The 26,171-nt window shown below is 38.8% G+C and overlaps 1 protein-coding gene across 8 annotated transcripts; it reads right to left on the reverse strand.

The window, feature by feature from the left end:
• Window positions 1–1,769: 1,769 nt before the first annotated feature.
• Window positions 1,770–21,396, reverse strand: arhgef18a (rho/rac guanine nucleotide exchange factor (GEF) 18a). 8 transcript variants are annotated; one of them, XM_086176297.1, is made up of 23 exons: window positions 21,150–21,393; window positions 20,698–20,752; window positions 16,698–16,789; window positions 16,109–16,258; window positions 15,654–15,726; window positions 15,379–15,463; window positions 14,078–14,218; window positions 13,060–13,310; window positions 12,018–12,143; window positions 11,567–11,684; window positions 10,911–11,162; window positions 9,913–9,989; window positions 9,574–9,755; window positions 8,375–8,433; window positions 7,800–7,979; window positions 5,804–5,905; window positions 5,618–5,712; window positions 5,475–5,531; window positions 5,327–5,374; window positions 4,358–4,840; window positions 3,940–4,240; window positions 3,443–3,547; window positions 1,770–2,548 (listed from the first exon to the last, which is right to left on the reverse strand). In XM_086176297.1, exons 4-23 carry the CDS (start codon window positions 16,174–16,176, stop codon window positions 2,394–2,396), a joined length of 2,958 nt encoding a protein of 985 aa, XP_086032423.1. In that variant the 5' UTR covers window positions 16,177–16,258; window positions 16,698–16,789; window positions 20,698–20,752; window positions 21,150–21,393; the 3' UTR covers window positions 1,770–2,393. The 8 variants fall into 8 exon arrangements, with proteins under 8 accessions (XP_086032423.1, XP_086032424.1, XP_086032421.1 ...); XM_086176300.1 differs by lacking the exon at window positions 16,698–16,789 and adding an exon at window positions 3,007–3,050 and having other exon boundaries at window positions 2,376–2,548; window positions 21,150–21,396; XM_086176298.1 differs by lacking the exon at window positions 20,698–20,752 and having other exon boundaries at window positions 16,698–16,809.
• Between the last annotated feature and the right edge of the window lie 4,775 nt (window positions 21,397–26,171).

Genomic DNA, 26,171 nt, shown 5'->3' on the forward strand with positions numbered 1-26,171 from the left:
CAAGTCTGGCAGGTCCTAGCATTTAGGCAGGTTGATGATGAAACCCTGGGCTGGTGGAATAACTGGAATAATGGAATAACTTGAGTTTCAATAACTTTCTGAGGTCCCAGTCTCTATATTATTGTTTATGCGCTGCCCTTGCCGTCCATCTGCAATGGTTTGTGAGGATCATTCCTGCCATGAGTCCTAGAGTGAGAACATGAGGTTCCACTTGCTGATGTTCCTACCCTGGTTTGGGGAGTGGGGAGACAAAGATGGCCTTCTGCTCAACTTTAAGACCCAATGCCTAAAGACATTTCAAGATCCAGGAAGAAAGACCGTTATGTAACTTGTGTCACAATCCTAAACCTTCAGTCTTTGTCACAGGTAAAGGAGTCTAAGTGGCTTGACTCTTATGGTTCAGACATCTCCCCGAAGAGGGAGCTTGCGAGCCTGTACAAACCGCCACTGGGAAAAACAAACAAGTGATCTCCAGTGGAGGATTGTGCATGGCACTATACCCATGAGCACATTGAAAGAACATTTTGAACCTGGGGTGACAGGATACTGTTTGTTTTGTTCACACTTTTAAAAAATGGCTTAATTTCTTTGTTGAATGTCCTAGGTTGATGCCACTGTTTGATCTTTCAATGGTTTTGTTTCTCAGTTGCTCAGGGTTAACTTTACCCTCCATTTGTTTATTTGTCATCCAAATTATTCAAGCAAAAACAAGACGGAATCAGTTATGTTAATTTCTTTGTCTGCCATTGAGTAAAACTGAATATTTTACATTTTCCTTGTATATTTCTTGTTTAATTATAGGGTTTGAATAAAAATATTTTTAAAACTCAACTCTGTAGAGAGATGAGAACAGAAGTCAGGTTGTGGTACATCTTAAACAGCACATGCGACCTTGACTGCAGGATCAGCAATAGACAATGGATGGATAGACTGACTGAGTGATACTGAATACTGAATTTTAAAAATATAAAAGTACTGTGCATCCAGGTCACCCCCTCTGTCACTTCATTTCAGTAATTTCTGAAACTAGAAAAGTACAACAGTTCAACTCGGTCCCTTTAATAGATTAACTCACATTTGCAAGAAATGACCTAAAATCGTGTTTTGAAATTACCATAAAACTGCTCATACCCTTGAAATGAAATAAATTACCAGATAGTATATTTCTTAAAATTTTATCTCTTTGTGATTTAAAAAAAAGCTCACATGGGCAAATCAGTGATGGCATGTAAGATGCATTCACAAGCATTTACATAAATTTGAGATCATAGTGCCCATTATACAGCCAGCTTATTTAAAACAAGGTTTTCTTTATAACTAGCTTTTTTAAAACCTATGCAATCATCATACATTAAATGATCATTAGATCACTCAGGCCGACATTTAGCCCAAAACTGTGTGCATGTAAATTTGTGAACAGCAGCCCTCTTGTTTTATCCTTAAGTCAGTGAAAACACAAAGTTGGTTGAATGTGACTGAGTGGTTACTTTACTCATTTTGAACCAGCCTGCCTAATTTTTTATTTTTGAATTATCTTTAAAAGGATGTAAAGAAAAGGATGGTTAACTACTATTTCAAAGTACCAAGATTTCTTCATGAAGTAAAAGGATGAAGAAGTTGCAAATGCATTAGATTATTAAATTACATAATATATCTCCTTAAAACTTTAGTATTGACTTAAAAAAAGCCATTGTCCCTGCATCCCCAGTGGTGGTATCAATTTTACAGTTGCAGGTGATACTGAAGATGGAGTGTTGATACAAAGAAAATACAGTGTTACAAGACTTTAATGCATCAATACATGGTCAGACAGTTGTATATTTTCTTTCACATTTCGCATATAAAACAACCTCCCATCAGTCTGTTCCACACTGATAAAAAAACAAAACTGTGACTGATACATGTAATGGCAAAGGGTTTCACAAGAAAGAAAACCTGTGGCTATAAATGTTTCATTCCACAACATCTCAAATTGATGTTGGACACTTTGCATTTTCTCTAGGAATTTAACTAATGTTCCTTTTCTGAAACTCAGTGTATAGCTACCTCACATGGCTACTCTTTAAATTAAAAACCAAGGTAGATTTTAAATAAAAAAACAAAGAAGAATCTCTCAAAAGTATTTGGCACAGCATAACATAAAATCATTAAAACCTTCTGTAAATTTCAGAATAAAATTATAAAATAATAAGTACATCCCATTTTTCTATAGACCTAGACCATTAGAGTACATATTTTTATAAAATGATGTCCATTAGCGTTTCTTTCCCTTGTTCCAGTCCTCTCACTGGACATGTGTGCATCACAGGCTTTGAAAAGCCCTTCATTTTTTTTTTACAATTTTGTGCAAAAGTCTTCAAGCCGGATTACCCAAATCCTTAACAGACAGCAGATTAGAGAAATATCACCTTCTCTTTAGACATTTCCAGAACTTCTTTGGGAAAAGGGGGAGGCACAGGGGGTGGATCGTCACCGCTGCTCCTGACAGGTGTGCTAAAGGATTGGGACATCTTCACACTGTGGACAGACCCTGGTGGCTTGAAGGTGTCTAAAAAAAAAAAAGCAAAGGTAATGCTACAGGACAAAATTCATCTTCTAGTTCCACTTGTCTGTGTCAGATTGACATCAAGGAAGATTTGATTTATATAGCGCCAACTCACTTCACAGTTCTCTTATGAAAATTTACATCTATGCATGTAAACCTCTTCAAAATGATTTACAGAACATCCAACGTTCCCCACAAGCTAGCACTTGGTAACAGTGGCAAGGAAATGCCGCGCTTTTGCAGGGCAGAGACAAGAGCAGCCTTCTGTCTCGACCCGTTGGGATACAAAGAGAAAGGGACAGAAAGCAAGAATGTGATAGAGACAAAGAGGGATATGAGGATTGGGAGGGACAGGCACTAATGATTTATTACTACTTAAACAAGGCGTGCTCTCTGACACATGATAATAGCTGAAATAATACAATAGCTTGTATACTCAGAAAAGGAAAAGTGGTAGATGCCTGGCAAGACTGCTGGAGGAGATCAAACCATGTCCCATGGGAATCTGCGAGATGAAAGAGCCGAAGAAGTCAGGAGAAGATATGGTGTTACTATCATCCATCGATGGGATATGAGAGAGCCGCATCATGAGAGATCCCTTAGCAGGCGAAGTCAATGGCAGCATAACTAGGGACTGGCTTAACCTTAATTATAAGATCTCTCTAAATGGAAAGTTTTAAGCCTATTTCTTAAACAAAGAGAGGGTGTTCACCACCCACATTGGGATTTATCTTTGTCAATTGTATTTGAATTTATAATATATCTTATATTCAGTTCACCTTACCCCTTGAGCAGACAAACCAATCAAATAAATATTTACAATTTCATATCATAGTAAGGTTTACAGCAAATGTGGGTTAATGAAGGGCAATGTATCTGTCTGCTTTCTGATCATACCTGACTGTTGGATTGAGTGTGGACTGACATTCCTGATGGCTCGCAGACTCCCTCCTTCTTTTCCAGTCACTCGGATGGGTACCACCTGGCTAACGTCGATTGAGGCTGGTTGGACAAAGAACCACCATTAGCACTGAGGCCTTTAAATATTCCTGACATGATCTTTTCAAGTTTGTGTCTTTTTTTAAGATGATACGAAAGTTCTTTTTTTTTTAATGTAAACTGCTGTGTTAGGAATTGCTTCAAAAGAATATCAAAGTTCAGGTATTTATGACCCTGAAATGTTTTGAGATGCATATTTTGACACTAATGATGCCAAAATATATACATTTCGAAGAAAAGCAAAATATATATAAGGTCTGGTATGTCGTCTGCCATATTAAAAACTGCAAGTTTTCCTAAATGTTTAGCTGCAGCCAAGTATCAGAAAGTTCAGAGAGGGGCGATTATCCAAAACAGACTGGAGGAAGAGATTGTGACAATGCAAGAACACTGACCGGCACTGTGTGTTCTTTGGTGGGATCCCTTTTTCCGGAAACCTTTGTCTTTCTCCTTGGAAACATTGGCGAGTTTGGTGGGGATCTGCTGCTGCAAAGTGGCTGGTTTGAACACCTGTTTGGTAGTGTTGACCAGATGGATGGGCATCTCAGACTTCCCTGGCTGGTAGATGATGCTCTCTCTTCGGGGTGGAACTTTTGGGGGGATTTCCTTTGGGAAGATCTGGGGTTGAGGGAATAAATTCCCAACTCCGTTCACTAGGCTTCCCCTGAAGGACTGGTAATTGGAGGGGGTTAAGGACTAGAGAAAGAGGACATGAAGGACAAGATTCAAAAAGGGAAGTATCCTCTCATTATAATGAGAATTTTATGCAAGTTAGTGAATAATATTTATCAAAGTTACAGTTCCATTTCTCACACAAGTGGGATCATCATGGTATCCTGAGTTCACAAGGCTCATGTGCTTCTTAAATTTCTCCTGCAGCTGCTCCAGACGTTCTTTCTCCTGATTCAGCCGCTCCTCCTCCTTCTCCACTGATTTGGTGGATTCCCGCAGGCGCTCCAGGTCCTGCTGGTAGTTCTGCTTCTGTCTCTTGAGCTCGGACTTCTCCTCACTGAGATTCTCTTCCCACCTCCTGCATTTCTCTTCCCTTTGCTTCAACTCAGCCTCATGGGCCTTAATCTTGATGCTCTGCTGCTCCTTCTCCTTTTCCCATTGCTGTTCCACTTGACGGTGCTGTGCCTTCAGCTTGTGCAAGTTGGCAAGTTCCTCCTTCTGCTTCTCCAAGTTTCGCTGTTTCTCCTGCTCCAGCAGGATGCTACTATAGAAACGTGGGGGCTTGCTCTTTGACTGCAGGACTTGTTGCAGCTCAATCCTACTGTCTTGCTGGGCAATGATAGCCTGTATGTTGAAGAATTTAAAAGGAATATGACACTTAACTCTTCTGTGAATAGCAGTGAATGGGAAATACTGTAGAACAGACTTTATAAGACCAGGGTTTTCCAAAAGTGTCATCTTCTGATCCTGAAAATAAAGTCTCCAGACACTAGAGAGCTCTATTATCCATGAAGCATAAAATGTTGTTGGGACACACAAATACTATATTGCTTCATCAAACTTGATAAGTGTCATGATTAGACCTATGATATAATTACTATTTTGATAATTTCCTTTAAAAGAAGTACCCTGCAATTGTTTTCAGGATTTCTTTTTTGCAGGAGATTCAATTTCTTTTCTATTTCTTCCCTCATCATTTTTGGATGTTTTCTTGCTGAATGTAAAATAGTGGGGTTCCGAATAAACATTAAACAGTTTAATGATAACACCCACCTTCAAATTTCCTAAGATGGCAGTACAGACATGATTTTAAAAAATACATTCACTTACTTGTAAACTATACAGCCTCTGCCCCAGCAGTATCAAGTGGTCACATACCTACAGAGGAAAGTAATGCAAATAATGCATACAAATGAATTGCACTGAAAAATTAAAATCTGGGATTTTTTTTTTACTTTTAAAAAAGTGTCACCTATACCTCAGGCAAATCAGTGGAGATTGAACTGCTGTTCTGAATCTCTGTGTGACCATCGGCCTTGATGTTAAATAAAGAACAGTTATTTTTTTTAACTAGGCAAAGATGGAAGTAAGATTTAGATCTTTTGGACTGGACTCACTCACAGATTGTTCCTGTCCCTCATTGTGGTAAAGCTCTTTCGGTTGAGGGTCTATAGGAGTTTCCTCACTGCCATGAGGGTCCTCAGCTCCAACTCCATCTATGCAGTACAATGAAGCATCATGTATCAGAAAAACAATTTCTTAATGTATATCTGAAAAACAGCATTCATTGTTTTACAGCAAGGTTACCATCAGCCGCCCTGTATGCTTCTATTCTTCGGAACCTCTTGTTTCCATCCAGAAGGTTTGGGTCTCTTAAACTTGGAAGGACCAGGGACTGCAAGATTTCCACTGCAGGCAAAAAAATATAGCTTTTAACGCTCACATGTATACACAAATATGTTCTCTCCCCCATTTGAAGCACAGAATCGCAATTAAAATAAGATGGTATGAATTTCTATCATTCATCAGTCATCCATCTTCCCCCGCTTATCCGGAGTCAGGTCGTGGGGGCAGCAGCCGGAGCAGTGAGGCCCAGACCCCCCGTTTCCCTCACCACATGGTCCAGCTCCTCTGGTGGGGACCCCAAGTCATTCCCAGGCCAGAATGTAGACATAGTCTCTCCAGTGTGTCCTGGGTCTTTTCTGTGGCCGCCTCCCAGATGGAAATGCCCGGAATACCTCTCCCGGAAGGTGTCCAGGAGGCATCCTGACCAGATGCCCGAGCCAGCTCATCTGACTCCTCGCTATGTGGAGGGGCAGCAGTTCTACTCCGAGCTCCCCCTGGATGATCAAACTTCTCACCCTAAACTCTAAGGGAGAGTCCGGCCACCCTGTGGAGGAAACTCATTTCTGCCACTTGTAATAGCGATCTCATTCTTTCGGTCACTACCCGAAGCAGGTGACCATAGGTGAGGGTGGAAACATCCATCAACCGGTAAATCGAGAGAGAGGGGAGAGGGCTCAGCTTTTGGCTCAGCTTCCTCTTCACCTTCACCTCTTCACTACGGAGTCCGCATTGCTGCAGACACCGCACCGATCTGCCTGTCGATCTTACGCTCCATCCTTCCTTCACTCGGGAACATGACCCTTGAACTGGATACTTGAACTCCTCCACAGGAGCTCTTCCCCTACCCGGAGTGGGCATTCCATCAGTTTACGGTTGAGCACCATGGTCTTGGATTTTGAGATGCCGATTCTCATCCCGGCTGCGAACCGTTTCAGTGAGAGCTGGAGATCATGGCCTGATGAAGCCAACAGAACCACATCATCTAGAGAAAGCAGAGACTCGATCCCCTCGACGCCCTGGCTGCACCTAGAAATTCTGTCCATGAAAGTTATGAACAGAATCTGTGACAAAGGGCAGCCCTGACGGAGTCCAACTGTCATCGGAAACGGGTCCGACTTACAACCGGCAATCCGGACCAAGCTCCGACACCGATCATACAGGGACCACACAGCTCGTATGACGGGGGTTTGGTGCCCCCTGTAGTTGAATCACACCCTCCGATCCCCCCTTTTAATAAAGGGGATCACCACCCCAGTCTGTCGGTCCAGCGGCACTGTCCCCAACATCCACACCATGCGGCAGAGGCATGTCAGCCAGGACAACCCTACAGCATCCAGAGCCTTGAAGAACCTAGGGCAGACCTCATCCACCCCCGGGGCCCCGCTGAAGAGCTTTGTGACTGCTTCAGCAACTTCAGCCCTCAAAATAGGTGTGTCATCCCCAGAGTCCCCTGGCTAAGCTTCCTCATTGGAAGGCGTTTCAAGGGGGTTGAGGAGGTCTCAGAAGTATTTCTGCCACAGATCTACAACATCTCGAGTTTAGGTCAGCAGCGCTCCACTCCCACTGTACACAGTGTTGACAGAGCACTGCTTCCCCTCTCCTGAGCTGCTGGATGGTAGACCAGAATCTCCTTGACGCCCACCGGATGTCGTTCTCCATGGTATTTCGATCAGTTGTTTATAAATTCAAACAAACTGAATTTTAAAGACATGAATTCTAGATGGATCATTCATCCAGGTCATGGCCGATCCTTTTATCCAAGAGGCTTCTTCAGTTCCTTGTCAAAACATTCTTCCTCAGAAGTGAAGAAGCCTCAGTGCTGTATGGCTTAATGATAGTAAGATAAAATAGTGAAGTCATGTAATTTTAATGTCAAACTTTTCGTGAATTAAAAAGAGATTTTGAAAAAAATGATTTAAACCAAAAATGTATCAAAGCTAAATTTTGGAGCCCATACCCTCGTTGATGGCTCCCTGGAGCAGTGTCTCCCCCTGCAGGAGGTCAGTGGGGTCTCTTGGTAGTAGCAGGCCACTTGAGGGGCTTTCGTGCCCAGTCAAATCCTTAAACAGATTAGATAAGAGCTGCTGTTTTTCTGCCAGACACTCCCTTATCTGTAGATCCTTATCCTTTAACTGATCTGTAAATGCAATCGTGAAATATGTGTGAGTGAATGTTTTGGATACACAGTAAGGAAATAAAAAAAAAATGACACATTTCTTTAACAGTTTTAACAGCTCAAACTTATACTTACATGCAGAAAAGACCAAACCCTGACATAATATATTATGACATTATATCACAACAACTTTGCATACTCACTAAGTATGCAAGCTCATTAGCATACTGTTTGAAAGTCAAATCAAATGTTAAAACTGTCAGTTAAAGGGTGCCTGTGTTTAACCACAAACAGCGGTTTGACAATTTTATCTCCAGCAAATACTGTATCTTCCATATACAAAACACATGTGTCCTGTTTTGAATAAGTTCCAAACCAAACATGTCAGGTTGGTCTGATACCTGATACAGGCGTACCTTGATAATTTTGCAGGGTAGCAGTCAATTCACTGTCCTCTTCATAAAGTTCTGAAAAGCTTAACAGTCATGACATCTTAATCAGCCATCATTATACATTAATCTAAGATTTTATTTCCTATATTGCACAAACTAGATGTTTCAAGCTTATGGGAAGAAAAAAACGAAGTTTTAACAAAATGTTTTAATTTTTCATCACCTTCAAGAAAAAATAAACACAATGCAAATTCACGAGTCAATGGGCAAAATGAAACGATAATTGTGTTTCAACACTTGTAAGATTAGCATAATTTGGTTAATTATTTCAAGATAGCAGTGCACATGATTGACACAGGATTGATGGTGCAATTTAGTGACCACTTCAGTTTTTTTTAACAAATATGAAGTGCATATGCTCATTTGCACAGGATAAGACTATTTTCAGAAATAAACAATGTAAAGTACTGGTACTTTTCATCTGCACTAATTAATCAAACTGGATAGGACACTCTTGAAGAGCAGTATACATTTCCCCAATTGCCCCTTAGGGATAAATAGTTTTTTTCTGATTCTGATCCTTAAAACAGTCTATGAGCTGGAGTGCGATTTTAATGGCTTTATCTTGTATATGAATATAGGACAGAAAGCCAAATCTAAGCCACATGACACTAAATACACATAATTGAAAAAATACAACCTGTTGGTTTGAATTAGATTGATTCATCAATACCTTTTACCAGTCTAAGTACATATTTTTGTTCGGGGCATAATATGACTTCTTAATAGAGTTAAAGTTAAAGTTAATAGAGTCTAAAGTTCTTAAAAATCAATCTATTTAAATTAAATTATTTCTGCTTGGTCGTTTACAAGTGATGTTGAATTGTACCCTTGGCATTATCTAAAAATGGTTTGCATCATTGCCCTTTGTCAAATATAATATTGGAGTGAATGCAGACTTCCATTTAAGTAATAAGAGTGAACCTATTTTGGCAGAGACAAGTGCATTTTTCCCCCGGTATATTTTAAACAGAACAGTCAAGATAGATGCATACAACTTCAGAATAGAATTTTCCATTTTGAGACAATCCGTCCCGTTTTTCCCTTTTAAAATGATAGGTGCGAAAAACCTGCAGGCTGCCTAACCATTATAATCACATTTAGAAATATAATTGTTTTTGATAAAACATGATTTTATTTCTTAATGGGAGTCATTAACTTACCAGTTCACGGCTTCCCGTATGAGACTTATCCAGGTTCGGCACTCCTCCCTGGAGCTTGTGTGGATCTCATACATCTCAGACATGGTGGAGGTACATGCAGAGATCAAGTACATGGCTTTGTGTTCATGAGCCACTTCTCTAACTATCAGATTTTGAAGGGAGATCACTGGTGGTTTGTTATCCTAATTGTTGCACAACAGAGCTGGTGTTATTTTAATGCAATTTGAGATGGATCATGAAATGTTTATACAGACACTAATATTCAAATTCCTTACTAAAAAGATTAAATATTTTCAGTTAACTTCTTAAAAAAAAAAGGAACGATGAGGATGAACTCACCAAAGCAGCAAATACAAACTTCTGATCTTTCTCTTGTAAGAGAAGAAGCCTATCTGACAGCAGGACAGCATGGATGTCTGCATAGGAAGTTAATGGTTGATTAGCATCAACTCTAATGAATGAATTGTTCAATTTTGATCCGCATCGATCTAATGGACCTTGCATTTTGTGGGACCAATTATCAATGACACTTAAGTAATTATATTAAAATGATTTGTCTGTGGTGGAATAAGCAGTTTTGCTTGAACTAAAGCACATTATTAATGATCAGGACCCATGTGACACATGTCAACCTTTGAATAACTTAACACAGTCTAACTTGCGCTGTTGGTAGATTGGTGTATCAATTGATCAGATATCCCGATGGAAAAAAAAAAAATGAAGTGACAATTTTAAGTGAAAAATATGCTTGGGACAACATAAATAAGGATTTCCCCAGAATGTTATCTGCATGTTGCAAGAATATTTTATTCCTCTGCTGCTCAATAAGCACTATGGATAATGGGGGTTTGCATTATGCTTGGAAGAACATCATGGATGTGTGGTTCGTGAAACTACAAAAATGCACATTTCTATTGAACTTTAACCTTAACCCTTGTCGGTTCTGTAAATGTTTTAACTATATTCTCACTAAGAGTTGCTGAGACCTTCAGATAATATTTTTGAAACATTTTGAACCCGATTAAAAAAAAAAACAACAACACTGCAGTCAGGCAACAGAGGCAGTTAATACATTGTCAGTATGTGTAGTATGTGTGGTTCTGCCTTCTTTCAGTTTTAAAAGTATCGAGACAAATATGCAATTTACTTATTCACTAATTTATGAGGAAATAAAGCTTAATAAAACAATGGTTTAATGAAAAGTTGTGGAAGATAAGAATTCAAAGAAGTTTATAAATAAAAAAAAAAAATGGCATTAAATGTCTGACAGAGGTCATACACTGAATAACAACCATCTGAGTAATTCAACTTTTAAATCAATAAAAAGTGTCATTAACCTTTCTGTCTGCTAGAGGACTTCCAGGTGGCAGGGCCTTCGTACAGTAGCTTCCTGTTATCCTGCATCATATCCTCCCTGCGGAACAGCCGTCCGTCCTTCAAGTAGCCCTGAGATTTTGGCTCCAGGCGCAAACAGATCCCTTTTAAACGTGCTGCTTTCTCATATTCAGACACTTGACTATTCACCTGAGAAATGTTGTCTTTAATGAGTGTTAATCCCTGTACCAGAGACTCGTATTCGTCCGAGTCAACTAGAAGGAATAAGAAATACAATAATCACATATATATGATCATATAAAGTATTTTATAAGCTAATAGTGGTTCACAGATACATTTCAACCTTAAAAGCATGACATTGCTCCTCTTAAAACGGCAGCTAGACCAACACAACAAAATTTCAGCTTACTGAATAACACTAAAAGAAGAGTGACACAGAGGCCCATCATTAGTCCAAAAAATTGGGCAACAATTAAAAATGGTGTAAAACATTATGGAAAAGCAATACAAACAGTAATGAAACAAATTGGATTGGATGGGAACTAATCAGTTAATACTTCCTGGATTTCTTGACGCATTAGTTTAAGCATTCTGATAGCAAACATAGACTAAGTATTTAAACATATGCAGATATAGTTATTTAAAATGGAGACTTTACCTGTAGTGCTTTTAATTATTCTCTCCACCAGGACAGGGTATTTTGTGATGCGCTGTGTCACTAACAGGAAACATTCAGGGATTCCCAACCTCCTCACCAATGGTAGCTGGCCAATTTTCTGTTATTTGACAAGATATTTCTGATGAAAAGAAACCACTTATTTGCCGTTTCATTTTGACACAAGCTGAGCACGATTACTGTCAGTAACTGAAAACGTGGCATATCGGATTGCAACAATCATTAATATCCAATCACCTCTTTAGTACTCATAAGCAGTTTTCGGGGTTTATTTGTTGGAGAATTGCTGCAGATATTTGCTCGATAATGGCAAGGGTATTTATGACATGCAACAAAACTTTCTGGTTTTTAATTTAGTAGATAGGAGTGTATTTCTCTGAAACTATGCACAAGTGCTCTCTCTGTGTCTTGAATAAAATCTCTCTAGTGTTACCTTAATGAGCGAGTTCAGCTTCTTGTTGGTCTGCATCTGTTCTTTGTACAAGCTGATGGCTTCAGTCTGATGGCCACAGAAAAAGCCATAATACTCCTTCATTCTTTCACCCAATATACCTGAAAACTGTAAAAGCAAACAGCACTTTATCAAAATTACTAATAATTGTTACAATTGGAGCTATATAGTTTGTTCCTACTTAATTGAAGGTTGTTTTTTTTTTAAGATTAAAAAATCTCTTACATTTTCCCCCTTTCAATGCACACTAATAGATACAATACACATTTTGTATTAATGGAATAGTTTTAAGTCTCACATTGTCACACTAATAGCACACTGTTGCATTCTCAGTTTTTATACACTCCTCATGAAAATGAATTTAGTAGGCAGGATAAGAGAGGCACATGAAAAGATTAGGGGTTCAGAGAAAGGTTTCAAATAATGGTTTGAAATGAGGCCAGATAGTCACTAATTTGAAAAAAACCTGTGAGAAATGAATGTACGTTCTTGAACATACATTTAACTTCAAAACCATCCCCATTTATTTGGGCATAATTTTTGCAAATGATTTTGTCTGCAAATTTGGTTTTGGATAAATAATTTAATTCTAAAATCATTTTAAAATTCTAAATTCTAAAATTTAACTTTATTCATTTATTCAACACCAAATCATAATCATTTCAAGAGAAGATCTAGGCAATACTCTTACTAATATCTAACACTCAAGCGTTCCCCCTTGAGGAAGCACTTGATAGCTGGGACACGGAAAAACTGCAGATACAATTGTGGTGAGACTATTTAATAAAGATGTAACTAAAAAAAACAAACAAACAAACAAACAAACAAATGAATTCATGTAGACCACTATGTTTTCAATAAGATATAGTGGCAGTGTTACTTTTTTTACAGACCAAACAACAGATGATACAATTCTTGAGTGTCAACAGTGATGCTGATAATTGAATAGTGAAGATAAATTGGATTGATTGTTTGAATTGAGTTACATCAAACACATCTGGTTAAGCTTTAAAATATACTGTACCTGTGAGATAAGAAGGTCTCCTAGCTGTGAAATCTGGTAGTTCTTTGAGCTTCCTTCCTCGTAACTTTGACACTGACGCATTTTGAGGTTCTTAAGGAAAAACTGGTGAAGGGTAAGTAGGGCATCTACTCCAGCGAACAGATCATCCAGTTTGGCTTCTTCCATTAGCAGTGACTGCCTGAGCTCATGTAGATAGACATGTTTCAGGATCTTTAAGGTGCGCACCTGATGCATCTCTGTCTGGATCAGCTCTAGGAAAATGAAAATACCCCAACTGTTTAAGATTAAGGCTGTCCTGATCTTTAGCACTAACAACATTTGTGCTATCATTTCCTTACTACTAGATTAATATGGATCCTCAATAGGATATTTCCTCACAAACAAAAACCTGACTTCTAAGCTAAACTTATCTTAAAAAAAGAAGAAAAATATTAAATAAATACTGCTGTGCTAATCATATCTATGCTATGAACTTCAGCAAAAGATTTTGAATTTAACGTTATTATTGGCCATTATAACTAAGACACAGTCACTGTGCACCAATGACTCGGGTAGGTGACATAAGATTTCAATTACTACATTATGTAGACATGCTTTTGACATAATTCAAAAAATGGGTGTATAAAATCTCATTAGTTGTGATTTAATATCATATTAGTAAAAGTAACATATTGTGGACATCAAAGATTAAGCCTTGAAACTTGTAGAAACTAGAATTTAAACCAAGGGATAAAACACAAAAAAAAATAAAAATAAGGTCATGATTCTCACTGAAAAATCTAAATCTGGGTCAAATTAAAGAATTCAACAATGTTCATATTTCATAGGTATAGCTAGATGCATATGCTTAGTCCAACCATACACCTCTGTGAAAATTGGCCACGTATTTGCTAAAAAATCTTTCACTGAACTGTGTAAATTCTACTTTAAGTTCCCCATTAGTGCATCTGGAATGTTGATCAGAAGGATTCTGATGCATGCTGATACTGCCCAGCTTTTACTGAACTACTTTATGTACCATAGATGACATCCTGTACTTTTACAGCCTCTTTCGACAGTGTGTTCAAGTAGTCCTGGTCTACAGCCAAACTCCAGGACTCCGACTCCAGGTTTTGAGCATCAGCCTCCAGCTCACGTTGGAGCAAAGCATAATAGGTATCTAAAGAACACAGAAAAAAATAATAGCACAATGTGATCATACCAGTATTTATATAATGTACACTCATCCAGAAATATGAAAGGTATCATTCAAAGGAGCCAATAAAGTATTTCTCAAACACTCTATACACTAATGTGATAGCTCAAGATCCCCACTGTGTTGTAATAACACTGCATATTCCACAGTCATCATTTCCCTCCATATAAGCAAGAATAGAAACCTCAAGACAGAAATCAATTATATTTAATTCAGACTTTTTTTAATTCTATATTATTTCGCATTGTGATCAATCTCCAGCTTTCTAATTGTTTTGGAATCAAATCTTTCTTTAAAAGATGTGAAAAGGAGAACATTTAAGGAGTCGAATATAATTTCATTAAGAGCAAGTGTTTGTTAGGAAATAATTAATCTTGTATTTTGTGTACGCTTTTCATTGTTAATATTTAAGTCATTGTATTTTACGGTCAACCACATTTTCCCTTCCAGCTAAAAAGTAGTGTCTTATCCATGTTAATTTTGCATGCAATACTGCTTGTTGTGAAAGACTATTTGGCAGCACTGCACTGAAATTGGCTCTGGTATCCCAAGTCACTCATGGATTTTTCGGGCTCTTGTCATGGCCATAATTGACGGCAACACTCACACAGAGCTCCTCACTTGTGAGACACACCTACACAACTAACCCACACCCTCTCAAAAGTAAGTATCCCTCCCATCCCCTGCATGCATGTTAAAATGACAGCAACAGTGGAAAACAGCAACAATGAACACAACACCAAGAACAATAAACACATATCCCTTGAGGATCATCATGATATTCTTCCCTCAAGTCACAGTCTAACAATAAATATATTAAGAATCTTGGCAAGTAGGTGTATTATTTTGCTATTTAGTTTTTTAAAAGTACGTATCCCATCTGCCCACCACCTTAACAAGGAGCGCAAGTTTCACCTTCATGATGGTGATTTGGTGCAAATGCCACAAATCTATAATGAGGCAGGATTACATGGCCCTAAAATAATAGCGATTAGGGCACCCAAAATTAAATTACATTGCTATTAGTTCTTTTTTGAGACAGTGAATGGTGAAATTATGCACTTTGACAAGAGTACACAGAGCTTTCAGCAGTTCCTCATTCCAGATGACAGTGACCGACTGACCTTCTAGGTTGATGGGTTCAGCCCCGGAGGCTGCCAGTGAATCCTCGGTAAAGAGCTTCAATCGCTGGCCTTCGACCTCATCCATCTGTGTTGGACCAGATCTAGTTGGTATGTGATGAGATAAGACTCACCAGGTAAATTAAAAAGTGACGTCAGCGTGGAAGCACACAGACAAACACACTGAGAGCATGGGATTTAAAGGACATTTATTTAAATTTGGATCATTTTGGAGAGACTATATGAAGAGAAAAAGTCCCAAGTAAAGTCTTGTATACCTTTTTAGCAGCTCTGTTTACACTGGAAAAGGAATCTGTGTATGAGGATTCACAAGCTTTGGTGTCTTGCGATCTAAAAATCATGTAGCCAGAAACATACGGTTATATGACGATAAATGCATTATCAAAAGAACCCACCACAAGAGTTTCAGTGCCTTTTGGCATTAACTCTGATTTATTGGTGCTTTATAAACAGATTCACAGCATTCTTCCAAAATATATTCCTCATCGGTTTTGTTTAATTGGTGGTGGGCGGCACCACCAAAAACATCACACCGAAAATTCCCACAAAGAGTGCTGGTGACTTCAGAAAGCACGGCATTTGACCAACTCAATTCTAAAATTTAACCGTTCAGGGATTATTTGCACTCATTGGATGGGGTATTGATAACCTGGGAAGTTAGTGGTACAATCAGGTTTTCCATTTAATTTGTCAAACATACGTGTTCACAGACCTAGCACTTGTGTCCTTGTTAGAGGTGGAACCAGATTGAGCAGAGTAGGTGTGGGGGTTGACAGTCATGCCTGAGGGAAGGAGTCAGCCCGGGAAGCCATGGGGTGCAGGAGGAAACACACTCTCCCCAGAAAAAACATGGAGACTATTACTGCGAGACAGAGAAAGAAAAGCTTTGATATGGGAGGTGCTAAAGAATTGTTGAATATTACTTGTAAAAACAACAAAAACAAAATATGACATTATTAGCACAAATATGAATATATTATATAAATCAAATATAAACAACAAGGAAGAGGAAGACCTGCTTTTTGATAAATAACAAAAAACACAAATAATAATGTTTTGATTGTACAAGTGTTCGCAGACAAAGTCTCCACAAAAGAAAATGGCCAAGATTAATATCATGCGCCTGAATCCAAACAAAAGGCTGTGGTGAGTGAGGTGTCAGTGGCAAAAAACTAGTTTGTCATAGCAGAATAGCACCGCACGTCAGACCAGCTCTCAGACAAATACATGCCCGGGGTAGTGTGGCTGATGTTGTTGGAGAGGTTGTCTTGGTACCAAATGTTCCTGAGTCAATTACTAACCTCCTCCTAGCCTTTCGAAGTGTTGCTGAGCAAGACACTGAAACCCTGACCCCAGGTACTGCTCAAGTGGCTGCCCACTGCTCATGCTCTATCTGTGATGGGTAAATAATTACTGAAAATGGATAGATACATTGTTCAAAGACACAAATTAAAAAAAAATATGGAGAAACTGCCCAAGCACACAGCTGCATGGTGACAACAGCATTCAAAACTCAATGCTGCAGTACAGAGGGACACGGACTCTGCGGATGATTCAAATACATGGGTCTACAGTTATTCCCCTACTTTTATAATGGCATTGTAAGAGACATGACAAACTAGTATTTTACACTAGTATTTTTCTCTTGACTATTTGATTCATTCCCCTCTAGGCAAGATGGAAAAAACAACAACACATTTCACAACAAAATAGTAACACAATCATTAATTAGAAGTGTGTCATTTCAAGCTGGGCGTTGACTGACAATAACACCACGTCAGCTTTTTCCTGCTTTCCAAACAGGCATCAAAAGCAATTATGTGGAAAGTAACTGTCAAATCAAAGTTTGTCCACCAAAGTTTTTTTTTCTTAAATAGATGCCAACTCTGCATTAAGAGAAAACCTGCTGTCACCAGAATTTCTGATGGCACTGACTGTATGTTTGCTTGTAAGGTAATATACTGAACATTCCTGGTTCGATTCCCGACTCCTCCTAGTGCAGACCAGGTTATTTTACGGCCCAGGGACCACGTCCGGCCCATTTTATTTTTTTATCCGGCCTGCCAAACTATTTTCTTTGAATATTTTGAATCAATATTTTCAATCAATATTGAATGTAGAAAATCATCTTTTCCTTTTGTTTAATTTTGTATGGATGATTACATACAAAATAATGTCGGTCGGTACATTTATATTATTATTAATGAAAAAAATGGAAAAGAAATGCCCCAAAATTGAAATATTTAAGTTGCAATTTCCATTTTGTTCATCTAGTTGGCCCGTGCATAAAAATTCAATAAGAAATGTGTCCCGCCAGCCAAAATAACTGCCCACCCCTGTCCTAGTGTGTTGAAGTGTTGTTGAGCAAGACATTGAACCCCTAACTGCTAGCCCGGGCGCTGGTGGACGGCAGCCTACTGCTCATGGTTCATCCATTATGGGTAATTGGCAGAGAATTAATTAATAAAGGATAAATTGTTGTTGTTATTATTATTATTGATATGCTTCTCAGGGTAAATGAGAATGGGCCCCAGTTGGACACATGAGTCAACCCATTACAAGAATAGCACAGTCATCAACAGCATGACTGACTTGTGACTGAAAACAGTTCTTGGATATTTTAGGAAAATAAAACATACTGAGCAAATAGTCCACAGTAGTGTAAACATTCAAACCAGAAGAGACAAAAATACCCTAATAATTCCTCATAGTAGATTAGCTACAAATAACATCAGCGTGTAGGCTTAGAAAAGACACTTGAGGGATACGGTTGAAAAATACACATTACTGTTTGATTAAATGCGCTGTGATTGCGAGGTAGATACAAGCTAACTTGCTGAATAGGGTATATTATTAAACATTTCATGCAAGCAAGTAATCCTGGGCCCATACAGTTTTCTCAGCAGTAACGTTGGCATTTCAATAATTTTCTGAAGCATGTGCAGGAAAGACAGCAATCCTCATCTCAACATCACTTGTACAATCTATTACAATTTAATTTCACCTCAGCCTTACCTGTCAACATTAATTTTCTCAATAGGGCCTGAATGGATGACCATACAAAACTCAAAGCCAAACACACAAAATATGTGAATGCTCAAATACAAAAGCAAAGTAGGTTTCAAAATGTCTGACTCTTCCAACTCAGTTGGCTTTTGTTTGTAAGTTTTGAATCTTATTTTATCCTAGACAAAACGGTCAGTTTTTTCTCAGACAACAGTTTGACCACAACTGGTGGTAGTTTTATTCTCAGTATTGTACCACCTAAAAACAAATTAGATGTCTACCACAATGAATTTCATAGATAACAAAACTTAGCTAACGAATCTCTACAAAGTCCTGTTTTTCAAGAGGAAAAAACATATACGTTATTTGGAAATTTGAAATGTCTTTTTCTCCAGCATTTAAAGTCCGTAAGCTTATGCTGCAGCATTTGTCTTTCTCTCTTGCCTCTGTCTCCTACTACTATGTTCAGCAATCCAATGTTTTTTTGCCATCTTGCAGCTGCAGAGTTCAGCCCCTTGTTTAGAGCAATGGCCACACCTTAATGATTCACTCATGTCGGAGAGGGATAGCAGCAGTGTTAAAAACAGGTCATATCCTTCAAGAGACAAAACCAGACCAGCAAGTCTGTCAAGTATCATGCAGAAGACATAATAGTGACAGTAAATGCTGTGAAACACTGTCTGTGAAAAGGACTTTCCTTTTGACTGACATGGGGCCTAATCATTGATGCATAACATACAACTAAGGGAGAAGTGAGAGCTCAAGTTTTCATGATCAATTAAAACATGAGCAAATCATAAAATAAGACCAGAAACTGCTGCTTTTTTCAGGGACTGGATGTAAACATGCAAAGGGGAATTTTTAATCTAAAGGGAAATCTGAGTTTGTGTTTTTCTAGAAAGCACTTTGTGATTAAACACAGGAACATGAGGGGGGACTGGTAGGAGAACACTGTCCCATAACCTTCAGTTTTAAACGTTTTTGTCCCTGTTATTTGTTGTTGTTTGTGCACTTCTATGTTTCACAGATTTCACAGATTTAGTTGTGTAAATTTAATACAAATAAACTTTATTTGGGCGCCGATGTCTGAACCTCTGGCTTTAAGTATGGGGGCAAGACTTAATCGCAGTGGTCACTGGGCGAAAGGTAGGGTGTGCGTCAATCACATGGCCGCATTTAGAGATATGAAAACCCCTCATTCACAACAACAGACAGTTTAGTGTTTCTACATTAATGTAATGCATGTTTTTGGTCTGTGAGAGGAATCTGGAGAACCTGGAGGGAACACATACACAGTGAGAACATATATCCCAGCAGAATAAATGCGATATGGAAAGATGAACCTCCTATCACAATTATTGTGGGGGAAACATCTTGTACCTAGCAGTTGATTTTCTATTTCATATTAATTTGGAGACGCGGGGGGTCGTCTGAATACTCTATTAATCCTTTGCAGGAATTGTTTACCCTCTGCATTTAACCCAGAGGGCGACTAATTATAAGGTAGACTATTGTCCAACTTTGCTTTTTAACAATGCCTATGATAATATTATGTTCATATCTGTAACATAATATTTCATAACATTCAAAGATCTGTTTCCTCTTAGAACTGTCTCTTAGAGCTTCCATGTCAATTTCTAGATATGATGTCCCACAACTAGTTCATATAACAATGTTTTTGCTTGAAATAGGCACATAATCTTTGATGATATAATGTATATGCAGAAAAATTACATGTATTCAAAAAACTCATGTTTTCTCATATTGAATTACTTATTCCATGCAATGCAATGCTATTGCTGCTTACTCCTGGTCACCAAAGCGACATTTATTGCATTTGAAAAAAAGTAAAGAAACCAAGAAAATAATTAGTTCACGGCTTGGCTACTGATGGACACACGAATATCGGATATGAAGAGATATACTGCGTGAAATTATTTATTACCCTGACCAACACCAACAATTTTACTTGGCGCCAACGATTATATTTTCCTTTCTTAGCATTTAATGATGTGATAAACCCAACTCAATTCATATTAAAAAGCATAAATAACAAGAATATGAATGCCTTGAAATAAAATTCATTAGTATTACTATTATTATTTATACTTTTTCCCAAATAAACGCCATGAATACATGGTTGAGACACCGGATTTCATCAGCCTTCATTAGGGTCAACACGACCCAGTGTGAACGCACCATTAGTAGCTGGGACGTTGAGGTCCAGACGCGACTGCGGAAGGGAAAAGTGAGAAACGCCAAGCCTCGGGTTCCCAATACGAGTATTGAACTAACCTCGAGTAATCGCTTCCCTGGACGGGGTGTCGGGTTTAATCAACAGAAGCAGGATCTCCGGGGGTAGAGATGAGAAAAGAAGCAGGTGTAAAGTGAAACGCCGAGGCGGGAGTGGCTGCAGGTGCAGCGCTATCCACCGACGCGTCACAGCTAATGTTTGTGATTGTTCACTCGTAGAGTTTCGTTATTTCAGCTGAACCAGATGAAAACGGACTAACTTAGATCAACGGGAAACTATTTCAGTCTTGCCAAAACTGATACACAAAAAGACTTGTTGTTCTTTTTCTAATGAGGTCAAGTCGACTTATCAAAGTTAGCGTTAAGCTAAAGCTAGCCAGCTTAGCTTCAAATAGAACACTTGACTAATTCAACCCGTGTACGGTTTTACATATATATAAATGTATATATGAAAGAATATACGCACAAATATATATATTGGTGTATTTCCTTACCACTGAAGCAGCACCGACAGCGGGAGTTGAGCCGTTTCTCTCCAGGGGAAGTTGGTGTTGTCTTTTAAGTGACTGGGTCTGAGGGCAGTGACAGTGATGCCTCTGGAGCAACAAGTGCACCCATTACTGGGAGGCGATTAAAAACAACTCCCAGCCTGCTTCGGATGAACCCTCCCCATTGTGAACTTTGCCAAGATCGGCTTCTTCTGCAGTCAAAGAGTCGTCCATGTGTGTTTTACGTTTACCCAGGAATCAGTGCCCCGGTATGTCTGATACACATCTACTCCGTCCCTCACAGAAACACTGTAAAATCACCATCCGATTGACTCACTTCACTTTTAACTCACTTTTTTTTTTTACCAAAATATGCATTCCTCCGGTAAAAGAACTTAATGCAGAGATGTACTGTCTACACGTATACAGCATATGACATGCGGCATGCAGAGGTAGTGAATTTTCTTTTAGTTCAGTTGAGCACAATATTGTCCAAAAACAGTTAGTGTGCCAAAAACTAGAGACTTCCATAGTCCCTAATGAAGCACCTACTTCATCCATCTCATTAAAAATCACCAATGTTCTGGTTCCTAATTCAGTTTTGCTGAAATGTGTTGTTTCACTTCATTTATAACTTTTAATCAGAGTCACATTTTAGATTTCAAATAAATAATTTAGAATGTGGTAGAATTATGAGGTGGAATATCAGAAACATGGTTGCAAGTGTCGTGTACGTGGAACAACATTTCATTGCAAGTGGCTGAGCACAATACTGAATACATAACAAATCAAAAATAGACAACAGCAAATTTACTATAAAGTGGAAAAAAGTAGAGCAAACATTGTATTGATAAGAAAGTAATTGAAAAACTTTGTAAGAGAGCAGAGAAATATGATGCTCAAGAGAAGGAGCATGATTCTTGGGGGGCTATGGCAGAATCTGGCTGTCCTGCATTGAATGCTGGTAGGGGGGTGAGGAGTCACTGACTATATTCCTGGCTCAGGACATGCAATGATGCCCTGAATGGAAGGCAGAGACACCCCAATGAATTTTTCTGCTCTCCTCTTCACTCATCAGGTTGTTCCAGTCGATGGTACTCCACACCACACCAAGATGCTGCTGGTCAAAGGTCCTCTCAGTCATGCTTCTGAAGAAAACAGTGAAGATGGACCGAGGTAGGTGGGCTGCTCTCATCCTGCTGTTCCATCTTGACTAGTGACACAGAGCTCTCAGAGATCATCTGTGATGTGAACCCCAGGAACTTCTAGCTGGTGAGCATCTCATCCGTTGCGTTGTTGGTGATAAGGGGTGCATGGCTGGACTGGTTCTTCCTGAAGTCAGCAGTGACGAAACCAGCGACTTATTTTATGACTTCAGTTTCTGGATTGAAAAATGTGATGAGTATCAAGCACATTAATTCAAAATAAATGGCATTAAAAAAACATTTTGAATCACTGTGATTTGTCTGATTTCAGTTCTATTTCAGATGGTCTATGACAACTGATTTTGTGTGAGCAGTTACTGAAACACAATTGAGAGTACAGATTGCAAAGCAAGAACAGGGAATTATGAGGAGCTTAAATTGCCAATGTCAAATAGCAAATAAATAACCAAATAAGCTACAAAACATCACAGTAGTTTATACATTTGTTTTTTTCCCTGTATTAATTACAGTGTAATTCCACAAATTACTTCACATCGTCATTTACATTTAAAGGTCTTCTCCTTTCGGCTTTACCCCTCAGGGGTCGCCACAGCAAATCAACTTTCTCCATCTAACCCTATTCTCTGTATCCTCCTCTCTCATACCAACTACCTTCATATCTTCTCTCGCTACGTCCAAAAATCTACTCTTTGGTCTTCCTCGAGACCTCCTGCCTGGCAGCTCCAATTCCAGCGTCCGTCTATCAATATAGTCACTATCCCTCCTCTGTACATGACCTAACCATCTCAGTCTGGCTTCTCTGACCTTCTCTCTAAAACATCTAACCTGTGCTGTTCCTCTGATAGACTCATTCCTGATCCTATCCATCCTGGTCACTCCCAAAGAGAACCTCAGCATCTTCATCTCTGCAACCTCCAGCTCTGCCTCCTGTCTTTTCGTCACTGTTTCCAGGCCATTTAGCATCGCTGGTCTCACCACTATCTTGAACACCTTTCCTTTCATTCTGGCTGATAGTCTTCTATCACATAGTACCCCTGACACTTTTCTCCACCCATTCCAACCTGCTTAAATCTGTCTTCACCTCTTTTCTGCACTCTCAGCTGCTCTGCCCTGATGACCTGAAAACCTCCAACTTCTCAATCTCCAATCCCTGTAGCCTCACCGTTCCACCTAGGTTCCTTTTATTCACACACATATATTCTATCTTGCTGCAACTAACTTTCATTCCTCTCCTTTCCAGCACATACCTCCACCTCTCTCGATTTTCCTCAACCTGATCTTTAGATCACAATGTCATCTGCAAAGATCATGGTCCATGGAGATTCCTGTCTAACCTCATCTGTCAGCCTGTCCATCACCACTACAAAAGAGAAGGGGCTCAGAGCTGATCCCTGATGGAGTCCCACCTCCACTTTGAACTTCTCTGTTACTCTGACAGCCCACCTCACCATTGTCTCACAGCTAGCATACATGCCCTGCACCAGTTGAACATACTTCTCTGCCACTCCAGACTTCCTCATACAATACCAGAGTTCCTCTATTCTATTGGCACCCTGTCATGTGCTTTTTCTAGGTCTACAAAAGCACAATGCAGCTCCCTCTGGCCTTCTCTGTGTTTCTCTGTTGGCATTCTCAAAGCAAATGCTTCTGTAGCACTCTTTCTAGGCATCAAGCCTATTCTTAAAAATGGGCACCATCACACTTATCCATTCTTCAGGTATCCTATCACTCTCTAAGATCCTGTTGAATATTTAGCCAGAAACTACTGCTGCCTCTCCTAGACACTTCCACACCTCCACAGGTATATCAGGACCAATTGCCTTTCCACTCTTAATCCTCTTCAATGCCTTCCACACTTCACTTTTACTAATCTCTGCTACGGTACTTTGTGGTCAACAATAGTCACCTCTTCTACCATTGCCTCGCTTTCATTTTCCTCATTCAGCAGCTCTTCAAAGTACTCTTTCCATCTTCCCATCACTCTCCAAGCATCTGTCAATACATCTACCTCTCTATCCTTAATCACCCAGACCCTCTGTACATCCTTTCCATCTCAATCTCTCTGTTTTGTCAACCTTTTTAGATCATTCTCTCCCTCCTTACTGTCCAACAGAGCATCCAAGTCATTGTATGCCCTTGTTTGCTCTATCTTTACCTTACACTGTATCTCCCCGCACTCCTGTCTGTTCTCTTGAGTCCTCTGTGTCCCACTTCTTCTTTGCTAACCGCTTTCTCTGTATATAGTCCTGCACCTCCTTATTCCACCACCAAGTCTCCTTATCTATATTCTTTCCAGATGATACACCAAGTACTTGCCCACTTGTCTCCCTGATGACATTAGCTGTGGTTGTCCAGTCATCTGGAAGCTCTCCCTTACTACCCAGAGCCTTTCTCAACTCCTCTCTGAAAACCATACAACTCCTCTCTTTTCAGCTTCCACCACTTTGTCCTCTGTGTTGCCTTGGTCCTCTTGATCTTCCTTGTCACCAGTCATCCTACAAACCAGCATGCTATGCTGTCTAACTACACTCTTACCTACAACTACTTTGCAGTCACTGATCTCTTTCAGGTTACCTCATCTTGTCATTTACATTTAAAGTTAATGTATTCATTTTCAGTGAATGTATCATACTTTTTTCTTTGGCCGGAAGTTTATGTCTTTAAATGTCCATATTTTGTGATGTCTTTCTACGTTTACATTAAGCATTTTTGTTTTTACATTTCTTGACATTTTTTAAGTGTTCATGTAAAATTGACAACACAAACCAGAATTACCTTGGAGATTCGGCTCCGTCCATTTCCAAACCCTTTTTTTTGGCAGTCACACATGTAATATGTTATCTGTTCTTGCATTTATTTATTTTTTTATTTATTTTTACGTATAAGATTAGTTTTATTTTAGGATTATTTACATTCAGTAATTAAGTGATTACCATTAACGCTCGTGATCAACTTACAAATTAGTAAGGTATGTAAAACGTGGCTACCACATATCAGATCAGGCTGAATAGGGGATCTCAATTATCAATTTAAATTAATTGTTTATTGTACTACTAAGTTGCAATTCAAGTTTTACATGCTTTGTTCATCAAAATACAGTTAATATATTTCTGATTTCTGAAGTTACCAGCTACAAACATGAATCTCATATATGAGAAGTTGGGTAACTATGACCTGTTGATAGTTTGGGCTTCAGACTTGTAAGTTGCTTGACATTTCCATGTCTTGGGATTTGATTTGAGGTATAATGTTTGATTGACAGGCATTGAAAAAAATGGGAAATAAAAATATAGAGGCGGTGTAGTCCTCTAAATAAGAAATGACTTCAACATTAGAAATTCATCCATTGTACAATTTGATAACCTGCTTTTTTTTTCCAAAAATGAAGATTTATGTGATTTGTCTCAGGAAAGTCAGTTGTCATTGGGAAGCAGATCTAGGAATTGACTAAAATAGCCCTTTAAGCCCTAACTGTATATGTAAATAAAAAGTGATTAATTACCATTAAATAAAAGAGAAGTTTACAAAAAAAACAGCTTATTAACATAATTTAAAAATCCTCAAAGGTATAATGACATAATTAAAATAATCAAGATTAAGTGAATGAATAAATTAACATATCATATATAAAGTGAGTGAGTAAGTGATATTAAAAAACATCTGAAGATAACATGGGGTAAAAAATTGTAGACTGGAGACTCCCAACTTTTAGAGTTTCTGATGGTCATTATGGTCCAGCAGATGGTGTCATCGTACCGTAGCTACTCAATGTGTTCCCTTGTCACGACTGAAAACACAACTTACCAAGATTATACCAATCATATCACCACCAGCATTTGTCTAAAAAATATCAGCATGCTTA

Source organism: Fistularia commersonii, chromosome 28 (assembly GCF_037954325.1).
Source record: "Fistularia commersonii isolate RoL2024-O1a breed Wild chromosome 28, RoL_Fcom_v1.0, whole genome shotgun sequence".
Classification (NCBI taxonomy): Eukaryota; Metazoa; Chordata; class Actinopteri; order Syngnathiformes; family Fistulariidae; genus Fistularia; species Fistularia commersonii.